The sequence below is a fragment of the Terrapene carolina genome, unplaced genomic scaffold (genome assembly GCF_002925995.2).
Source record: "Terrapene carolina triunguis isolate 2854851 unplaced genomic scaffold, T_m_triunguis-2.0 Scaffold111, whole genome shotgun sequence".
NCBI classification, from domain to species: domain Eukaryota; kingdom Metazoa; phylum Chordata; order Testudines; family Emydidae; genus Terrapene; species Terrapene triunguis.
In genome coordinates this window covers 1,355,016-1,365,443 of record NW_020664462.1, presented here as the reverse complement: position 1 = coordinate 1,365,443, position 10,428 = coordinate 1,355,016, and the positions used below count along the sequence as shown (strand labels likewise).

Sequence of the window (10,428 nt, the reverse complement as noted above, 5' to 3'; positions counted from 1 at the left end):
GCCTTCCAGCATGGCTGGGTCTGTGGTGACCCTGGTCATTCCTGTAGCGCTTGCAAGAGCAGCCCTGAGATGGTTTGAGGCCTCGCTCTGCTCCTTTTCAGAGTGAGGTTATAGAAATTTCAGACAGGCCGAATCACATCAAGACAGAGCCTAAAACAGGGGTAGCTAATTATTTTTTGTCAAGATCCAAATTTCTTGGTCAAGGTCTAGACTCCAGAGGAAAGAAATAAACAACCAAACAATCCCACCAGCAACTACACACCACCACCAGTAAATAAAAAGATTTTTGGGTCCGTTCAAGAGTGTCTGGCGGTCCAGATTTGGCCTGTTGTCCACCTATTGACTACTTCTGCCTGACACGTGCATGACATGCCCTTAACCTGGCTTCCCGCTTTCTTCCCCACCCATTAAGGATCTGTGAGCATAAGTAATGTGAAAAGCCGTGAGGCATGAACAATGTGCTACGCCCTCCTTTGGGCTCACGTACCCCTTTCATTCTGGATTATTGTGTTAGGATTCACAGGATGGACCTTGCGCTGGTTATTTTTTTGCCATATTTACATTTAATACATTTCCATTTCTAAAGTTGCATTTCCGGTGTTACCATATCTTGTCTTCCTGCCTGCAGCTTGTGGCTTCCCTGTCTCTGCGCTGGTCACGTGGAAGCGCTCATGCTATGGAAAGTGGAATTAGTGGGTAAGCTAAAAACACCAGACTAGTTCTGGGCTGAAATGTCTGTTCTTCTCCACATCCCGACCCTGCTCCCAGACCTGCCTTGGAGAAACCAAAGTGTCCCAACACCCACTTTAAAAAAACAGAAACCCTTGGAGCTTGATGAGCAGAGATGGAGCCATCTGGGGGAGCTATACTCCCCTGAACAAAACAGAGCCTTGCATGTTGATACCTGCCAGAGAACAGGGCAAGGCCATGCAAGGAGTGGGCTTAAAATCCAGCCATTGTGTTTGGTGCTGGTATTTCTGTTCAGCACGTTGTCTTTGGCCAGGCTGCCGAAGTCTGATCTCTCCATCTTACGAGTTAAGCATAGCTGGGTTGGACTGTGGCTGTGTAGGAGATGTCCAAAAGAAACCCCAGAATGGTGTCGGCTCAGTCAGAACTCCTGAGTTGGTTTTGAACAGTGCCCCAGAATGATGCTTTGCTGCATGTAAAATGGGGCTCTCAGGCTTTGACCACTTATAATACAGTAACTGGTCCCATTATGGCACTCGTCTCATGAGTACGTGTTAACCCGTGTGCTGGCCAGGTTCCACCATGGGGAATTCTGGGAAGGCACAATGTAACTATACCTGTAATGTCAATCTTCCCCCAAACTGTTGTATTGCTGATGGAAATTAGCTGCTGCGTATCAGTGCTGCAGGTAATCCCAGTATAAAATTCACACCCATGTTTGAGTCTTTGGGGTTCAGATGATGCAGCATAAACGCTGTTGATCATTAGAAGTAGGAATCACAAGACTGCAGCCTTAGTTATGCATGCACTGATCTGTGGCAACGTCCATATGAATAAATATATCTGCTTGTGAGTGTCTGGCTGGCTGATGCTACCTGCCACAGCATCTGTTTCTATTAAATGGTGCTGTTTTCCTTGAATAAGAGGATCTATTGTGTGCTTGACAGGCCAAGTTCTTTCCCGCAAGCCTTCCAGCATGGCTGGGTCTGCCTTGTGACCCTGCTCGTTCCTGTAGCGCTTGCAAGAGCAGACCTGAGATGGTTTGAGGCCTCGCGCTGCTCCCACTTCGGAGTGAGGTTATAGAAATTTCAGACACTCCTAGGCCGGCACACAGGAGCGTGGAGATCCCAAAGCAAAGGGAGGGGTGATGTTCTTTAGAGTACTCGTAAAGCTGTGGATTGAGTCTGTCTGATGGAGTAATAACCGTGAGACGATGGCTCCTTGTGTAAGGATCCTCTAAAACGCCATTTCTCAAATGTGGCCACCGGTGGGTTTTTTTGCAGCCATGACAGCCTCCAAAGAGCCCCAACAATCACTGAGCTGTTAGGTATTAAAGTTGTCTTGTGAATGCCATGAATCATAATGTACGCTCATGCCCTTCTAAATAGTACAGTGCAGTGCAGGGAGAACTGAACTACATGGGGTGGTTTTCTTTCAAGTCACAAAGTATATTCACTGGCTAATCACTCTGTTTACATCTCGCACTACTGTAGCTCCGTAAGCGGCTATTGGCCCGCGTCCTCGGCAAGATCGCTGCATGGTGTTTGGTTAGGTTGAGATTGTTCGTGGCAGATGGCGAAAGCGTCAAAAATGGAAATGGACATCAGAAAGGTTTTCAAACAACCAATGCCAGAAAATGCCCCTGAATGCGATGCAGAGATGGTCCCGGAGAAGCTACCTGCTGCTAAGAAAAGCAGAACGTGGAAGGAAGAAAATCGCAAATTTCAGGAGCAGTGGGAAACGCGGTTTCTTGTGTTTCTGAAGCCAGCCAATTCCATTTCTGAGCAAGTCGCAGTGTGCGCTGTTTGTAAGAAGGAAATTCGTCAAATTAAAATGTACGCGATGCAGCGTCACTATAACACTCATGCAGGGGAAGTTGAACAGAATTACCGTGGTGAGTTTCAGAGGCGCAAGCTATTAAGTGATGCAAAAACCGAGCTCGAAAGACAACAGGAACCGCCAAGAGATTTTCTGAAGAAAGCAGATCAGCTCTTGGTGGCTACTTTTAAAGTGGCCCTGCTTTTGGGGCAAGCAAGGAAATCTTTCGACGAAGGAGAACTCGTGAAGAAAATTGTTCTGGCCGTTCAACCAGAAAATATGCTTTTCAGAGAGCTACCCCTGAGCAATGACATGTTACAGAGGAGCACAAGAGATCTAGCGAACTTTCTACAAAACGAAATAGCCGAGAAAGTGGCAGCAAGCCCTTTCTACAGCCTATGCTTGGTTGAGAGCCTTGATGTCATGAAGAATCCCAAGATAATCGTATGCGTTCGCTTTTTTGACTGTGCTCTCTGTTGTTTTACCGAAGGCGTTTTATGTCAGGTGAGCCTCACTGATAGGCCAACTGGCAAACACATTTTTCAGTGTGTGCAGGCGAGAATGCAAGAGTGCCGGGTTAGCTTTGACAATCTGTGCGGCTTGACAGCTGATGGGGCAGCAGCTAGGCAAGGTGCCCAAGCAGAAGTGTTGAACTGCTTCCAAAAAAGCTGCCCTCAGAAACTTTTTCTGTTTCACTGGTTTGTCCACCAAGAAGTGCTTGCCAGCAAGGCTTCAATGGAAAGTATGGATGAGGTTGAATCCGTAGTGAAAAAGTGCATCAGTGCTGTGAACACCAGCGGTGTCAATAAAGAGAGATTCGCAACTCTGTGTGACACAGGCTCTGCGACGCACAAGGTGCTGCTGAATTACAACCTGGTCCATTGGCTTAGTTTTAATGACAATGTACAGGAGCTGTTTGAGCTCCGGGGAGAGCTCATTGAGGTTTTGAACGCAGTTTCGCCGGAACTGTCCCAAAAGCTACAAGATCCAGAAGTACATGGTGGTTTGCTCTTTTTGAAAGAGTTTTTGCCAAAGCTTGCTTCCTTGACCCTGGAGCTCCAGATACCTCAGCTAACAATATTTGACCGTGTTGAAGTAATTCATACATTCCGAATGACCATCGCTGACATTGTCCAGCAACTACAAGAGAACCGGGACTTTTCTGTGTTTTCTGAGCTTAGTGGGTTTCTCAGCTGTCAGGACGAGAGCGTACAGCGAAAGGTTGGCTTAGCTGTAACCAAATACCTGCGTATCCTCTCGGAAGATCTTGAAAATTGTTTCAGCGAGGGAAACTTTTTCCGTCAGTACACTTTTGTGACGGACCCGTTCAGCAATTCTGGTTCAGGGTTTTTGGCTGCAGACAAACTAACAGCCTTGCGAGACAGATTAGCTTCCTTTGCCTCTTTGGATGTCAGGAATCTCCAGTATCTCATGGTGCACATGCGTAATAATGCAAGGATGAAAACCTACTTCAGTCAGCCCGGTGTTACAGTGCAGCAGTTCTGGCTCAAAGTGTACCTGTCCGAGGACACCTACAGGCCTCTAGCTAAAGTTGCTTTGCTTTTCTTGTCCCTGTTTTCAACTACTGGGCTGTGTGAGAGGGCATTTAGTGCACTGCATTGTCTGAAGGGCAAGTCCCGAAACGGCCTCACTGATGCTAACCTGGAAGCTTCCCTTCTAGTTTCACAGGAGACCCGAGATCCTGCCGACTTTCCATTCCAAGAGCTCCTGAACTTCTGCAGGTAGTCTGAGCCACACAACGGCTGTGTTCATGAAATTAAAGTTCTGGGGTTTATCACCCTATATTGGTAAAGGACAATATAACAGGATTGTTTGTTACTATTTTTATTGCTAGATTGGATTGATTTTTTTTGTTGTTGTCCATGAACGAGAAAGTTTGGACATATTTGCAGATTTTTTTTTTTTTCATTATTTGGACTTTAATTATGTAAAAGCATTTTTAAATGTAGTTCCCAATTGTTGCACAGACATCCACCTTTTACCAAAAAAGACAAGAACGTGCCAAACGCCTTGTTAGCGTTCTGTTGTGTTGGGCTCCAGTAAAGGATAGAGACAACAGTGCATTATTTTTATTAGAGTCTGAAGAAGGAAAAAAAACAAACCCTACATAAATAACTGACAATGACTGGGACGTGTGTATGTGCATATTTGTTTGTCCTGAAGTTAATTAAATATTTTAGGAAAAATGGTCGGCGTGGCCACCAGCCGGAGCGAGAGTGGCTGCACTCTGAGGCCAGCAGAGCATTTGCTGTGAAAACCCCTGCTCTAAAAAGAGATGGGGCAGGTTCGAGCTGGCAGAGATCAGTTGGGCCCCAGGTTTGCTGGGATCTAGTGCGAGATGGTTCCCGCCAGATGAAGTATTTAGGCCTCCCCCTTCCCTTGGGGACGTTATTCGACAGGCCAGCTGCCGTGAAGCCAGAGCTAGTGCTAGCTCTCTGCACCGCAGTCCAGGAGATCTGCCTTTGATCACCCGTCTCTCGCTTCCTGAGGTGGTGGAGGCAGCACTTCCCCCACACTGGTATACATTTGGGGCAAGGAGCCAGGAACCTCGGCATTTTAATCCCAGCTGGCTGTGGGCAGGCCTCTTAGTGTGCCTCATTTTCCCTTTCTGAGCCATTGTGGATAATACGGCCTTTCCGGGGGGAAGAGGGGGGGTTGTGGGGATTACCTGATGTCATCTACAACCCCTGGAAGATAGCTGAGCACCAGCTGTTTCCACTGTAGCAGCCCCTCTGACCTATTGCCAGAGCACTGTTGAGATGCTGCAGTGTCCTGGCCTAAGTTCCCGCTAAGCTGTGCAGGAGTCCTCTTTCCTCGCCACAGCCCCAGGATAACCTGCACCCAAACCCCTCATCCCAGGCTCCACCCCAGAGCCTTCACCCCAGCCCTGAGCTCCCTCCCACAGCCCGAACCCCTCATTCCCAGCCCCACCCCAGAGCCTTCACCCCAACCCTCTGCCCCAGCCCTGAGCTCCCTCCAACACCTCAATCCCCGGCCCCACCCCAGAGCCTTCACCCCTAGCCGGACCCCTCACTCCCTGCACCCAATCCTCTGCCCCAGCCCTGAGCCCCTCATTCCTGGCCCCACCCCAGAGCCTTCACCCCTAGCCCGAGTCCTCATCCTCTCACGCCTCAACCCTCTGCCCCAGCCCTGAGCCCCCCCCCCACACTCCAAACCTCTCGGCCCCACCCCCACCACATGAATTTTGTTAAGTGCACTGATACGAAGGTGATGTGTCACACAACCTCCATACTGGTGCACATAGCAAAATTCATTCCGCACATAAACATAAAACATGAGAGGAAGCGCTGGTCCTGGCCGGCACGCTGGTGGCCGCATGGAGTGAGGCGGGAGAGTTGGTCTCTCAGCTGAGCTGGTCCTTGGTCTTTCCTGCTCAATGAGTTAGGATCACCCTGGTGATGGTCAAAGCTGCAGCTGCCTAATGACCGTTCCTGCTCTCTCCTTTGCAGTCCCGGACCTGACAGCAGCCGTGCTGGCCCCGGATCTGCCTAGTTAGTAAGATGCCAGGAGGAGTGACCTCGGCCGGGGAAGGCTCTGAGGCGTGGGAGGTCCTGCTTAAAGCACCTGGCATAGTCATAACCTCCTCCTCCATAGTGTTGGATAAGAATTGGGGATGGCCCCAAACAGGGGAAGGCCCTTGCACTTTTGGGGGGGGGGGGGGGGCATGGCCAGAGTCTGTGGTTCTTAAAGCCCTTTGCATGTGATGAGTGGCCTTGTTTGAGCCTCTTCCTGGTGAGTGTCTGTATTGCGGCGTTACCCCTCGGGTTAGACAACCACCCTTCCCATTCAGAGCCTTTCCAGGAGTGGCCCCTAGCCTATGCCACTTGCTGCCTCTGGCACCTCCCCATTGGGCTGTTCTCCTTAAAATAGGAAAGAGAGGCTGGTGGAGGGCAGTAGCTGCAGTGTTCCCTGGCCCGGCCTCCTGCTGGGTCGAGCGGTGATAGTTACGGGGTTAGTGGGAGCCCACAACAGCCTGGGCCCTTCCTAGGGCGGAGAGCACCTCATGCTGGGCTGCCAGCGGCAGTGGGGCCTGAGCTGGATTCTCAGAGTACGAGCAGGCTGCCCACAGCATTTTCTGTGAGGGGGCTCTTGGCTCTACCCCCATCCACAGTAGCCGGTGTGTCTCGGCCTTCAGGGCCTGCTGCAAGGTTCCTCCCTGGGGAGTTGGTTCTGCCTGCAGGAGGGTATTGAAGGGGGATGAGTCCTGGGGGGAGGGAGGGGGGCTGTAGCTTTGGTCTTGGCTGGGGCACCTACAGCCTTGTCTTACCCCTCCCCCCGTACAAACCTCAATAAACAAAGCTGATCCTGGGTTAGCAGAACTACGCCAAGGCCAGGAGGCTTTTCCCGCTGCCATCAGCGAACGCTCCCGGGTAGCTGTTCTGGAGAGAGGTGTCCAATAGCTGACCAGCCACGACCCCAGGGGGAGCTGTGAAAACCAGTGCCCCAAAGTCTTACCAGATGATGCTACTGTGCCGGGGGCCCACTCCCACTGTGCGCCCTGCTGCGTTGAGGCTGTGCTGGCCCCAGGAGTCAGCACTCAGATGAGGGGAATACACCAAGAGCTTGTTTGTCTGACCAGTATTTCCTCTGGTTCTGCTCTGCTGTGGAGGGCTGAGGGCTGCTTTACTGTGTGGACTCCACCCGCTGATCTGATACACCTCGCCCACCTGCTGGGAAGTTACCTTCCTGCACTGGCTCAGCAGGGAGCTCCAACGTCCTGCGGTACATGGATACAGGTTTAAAGCTCCCAAGAGCAGAGCTGCAGCCCCGAACGGCTCGGTCAGTGGGTGTTCTCGGCTCCCCTAGTGTGGTGCTCCGCAAGGACCACGCCGTGACATCGTCCACTGCTGCTGTAGTAGCACGCCATGGGCTAATGCCCTTGTTCTCTACCTGCTCTCCCAAACCGTCTTTCCCCATCACCACTCCGACAGCTTCCTGTTCTACTGTAACTGGCCCAGAAGGGCGGCTTTCTTCCTCCCAGCGCTGGCTGCATTTCAGACGTGTGTGTGGTCGCAGGTCTCCCCCTGCTCACGTAGCCTGGAGAGTTTCCTTACATGGGCAAGTACTGATATTAACAAGATGTGATTTGTGCTTTGGTGCGGCTGCTCGGTGAAAAGGAGCGATTGCTCACCATGCTGGGGTCTGAGCTGCTGGGCCTCAAGGAAGCGGCATGGACTGGGTGCAGGTGTGGAAATAGGGACTTGGTTCCAGGGGTGAAAGTAAAATTGAACTCTTACAGGGGCTGCCTCTGTGCCCCTCCCCCAGAAGGGGCGGGGCCTTGGGCGGAAGGGGGCAGGGCTGGGGGTCAGCATCCCCCAGCCAGCCCCTCCAGGCTGCCTGGCCCGTGCTGCCCGGGGCTCCAGCCGCTGCTGTGGCAGCACTTTAAAGTCAGCTGTACAGGCCGGTACCGGCGGCCACTTTTTGCCGGTACGCCGTACTGCCCCGTAACACCTTACTTTCACCCCTGCTTGGTTCCGAGTTCCAGTCCCAGCGCTGCTGGGGCCTCCCTCCTTGGGCAAGTCCCTGGGGGTGTGAGTAAGTGTGCCACAGGCCTATCGCTCAGGCAGCCGCTTGCTTCCCTGGCTTGGCTCCCCCCGTACGGTGGAATGGCCGCGGAGCATGCTGGGAGAAGGACACCGCTCAGACCCAAGGTGGAAAAGGGCCCCAAGTGCTGTGAGGTCATCTGTCTAATCCCTTCCCTGGCGCTTTGAATGCGCTACCCCCATGCTGCTCTCTGCAGTGTGATCCAAAGACCTGCCAGGAGAGGGAGCGCAGGCAGGGAATACGCTGAAAGAGGAAGTTGCTACAGCTGTCTTAACCTCAAGCACTTCTGTCAATAAAAATACCGTTCGTGAGGTAGCAGTGGTAGCTGCTGCAGGGTCTGCAGCTGTGGGAACCTGTACTGGGGACCCTCAGTCCTGGAGTGGCCCACTACACCGCCACCTTTGCATCCCTGCCTCAGTTTCCCCTAGTGGGCCACAATAAGTCCAATGAGGCTTATTTATATTGAATGGTGCCCCTTGGGGGCTCTGCTTTGTTTAACCCCCAGGTGGAGCAGTGTACAAATAGGCATCCCCCTAGCAGCTCCAGCTGGAAGGGGTGGGGGGCTGAGTTAAACCTTAGTCCAGGTCCCTTACCAGCAGGCACCTCTTGTCTCAGCAGGGGAGGGGTCTCTCCTTTTGGGTCACGGTCCCTACAGAGGTTAAAGTGCAACGACCTTCCAGACAGCCCGTGATTCTGGTGCTCTGGGGCTTTTGCTGCCACCCGGGGAAGGCCGGGGGGGGGGGGGGGGGGCAGGCTCCGCTGAGACTCGCTATTCATAGCGTCCCCTGTTCAGAGCCCTCTGTCTCCCCCAGCAGCATTCTTCCTTGGGGCCTTTTCCTGGGGAGCCGCCTTGAGATGCCCTCCCCTTGGGAACTTTCTCTTTGTGTGGCCCGGGGACTGTTCCTTTTCCAGGAGCCTCTGTCCTCTTAGGTCCCGCCCCCAGGCGTAGCCTGTCTGAGGTAGGCTGAGCCCCTGCCCCTTTCAGAGGGTCCGCTACCCTCTGTCAGAGCCCTCTATGGCCTCTCGTTTGAACGAGCCCTTGTAAGCCAGCGCTCTAGCAATGGGCCCACCCGCCGCATGGGCCCGTTGGGAGATTCTGCTGTGCAAGGCAGAAACAGGCTGCTGGAGCTGTCCTGTGATGGGAGAGGGGGAAAGGACAAAGCCACGTGAGCCCCAGCCACTGCCCTTCTCTCAGACCACCTCTGCGAGGCTGCTTGCAATCACCACTAGTCCATGGGGCCCTCTGCTGCTGCCCACTCTCCGGGAGCTGGCGGGCAGGAGGGACAGGAAGGCGGAGAGGCAGGGCAGGGCACTGCACTGCTTTGGGTTGGCTGGCAGTGCCCTTGTACTGAGGGCCTGGGTAGGTGGCTTAGCCAGCCCGGCCATTGGCATGAAGAACCCAAAGTGACGGGGTTACTCAGTCCCTGAACACAGTGCCAGGGCTGGGTACCCACTGCTGCTGCTGGCAGCGAGGCATGGTGCAAACAGGACATTCCCTGCCCGGATGCTGCTGGCTGAGTTCCAGCGCTGACTGGCCCCGTAGGCTCCTTTGTCAGGGGTCCGTTTTCCGGGTTGGTGCAGGTCTCGGGCTCCTGCATGCAGGGATGGCAAAGCAACTCGGGGTCAGCGGCATCGGGCGAATGATGGCTGTCCTGCTACGCGGGTGATTCCCTCCTCAGTTGATGCTCAGAGCTCTGTCGTTCCCATGGACCTGCCACGGCGTCGTCTCACCTGGATGGGCTGGTGCCTCTGTCCCTGCACCCTGGTGATGTGTCCCCTGGTGCCACGTGCTGCGCTAGCCCCTGAGGATCACGCGGGATTGGTTTACACGCTAGCCAAGCCGACCGTTCCCACGGAGCCCATTGCTCCACCTGGCGCTGAGAATTGGCGTCTGGAATGAGGGTGCTGCCCACACCTGTTCTGTGGGACTCAGAGCGCCCCCAAAGGCCATTGTGTGTGCAGTAAGTGTGGCACCCAAGGGCTGAGAAGGTAAGAGTACGGTAGTGCTTGTTAAGCCAGAGGTGGGCATGGGGCGATTTCTCATCACTTGTGTGACATCCCCAAGGGAAAAACCCACCTGGCGGTGAGCAAAACCTCCGTGACTACCCAGGAAACCCCCAGGGACCATGCTCCCCTCCCCTTCCAGCAGGGTTTTGGCAGAGGCTGCAGCAGTTGGGCCAGTTAGCCCCGGGGCGGGCAGGCAGGATGCCCTGTGGTCCCATCCGAGCATGTGAGTGGCTCTGGCGCTGGGAGGAAGTGATGTCATCCGGCCACAGGCCGGGCCCAGGAGTCGCCCGATGACAAAGCAACGAGAAGTGAGAGATGAGCAGCCAACCC

The 10,428-nt window shown here is 53.7% G+C and overlaps 1 protein-coding gene and 2 non-coding genes across 3 annotated transcripts; all 3 read left to right on the top strand.

Annotated features, from left to right (window-relative positions):
• On the top strand, positions 1-129 carry LOC112102500. Its single transcript, XR_002907747.2, has one exon. It is a non-coding gene; the product is annotated as a small nucleolar RNA SNORA9 (small nucleolar RNA).
• Positions 45-4,623, top strand: LOC112102482 (SCAN domain-containing protein 3-like). The gene is made up of 2 exons (XM_029911647.1): positions 45-696; positions 2,181-4,623. Exon 2 carries the CDS (start codon positions 2,260-2,262, stop codon positions 4,249-4,251), a length of 1,992 nt encoding a protein of 663 aa, XP_029767507.1. The 5' UTR covers positions 45-696; positions 2,181-2,259; the 3' UTR covers positions 4,252-4,623.
• Positions 1,648-1,785, top strand: LOC112102502. Its single transcript, XR_002907749.1, has one exon. It is a non-coding gene; the product is annotated as a small nucleolar RNA SNORA9 (small nucleolar RNA).
• Positions 4,624-10,428: the final 5,805 nt, after the last annotated feature.

Coding starts and splice junctions, on each gene's coding strand:
- LOC112102482 (XM_029911647.1), top strand. CDS start 2,260: ATGGCGAAAGCGTCAAAAATGGAAATGGACATCAGAAAGGTTTTCAAA.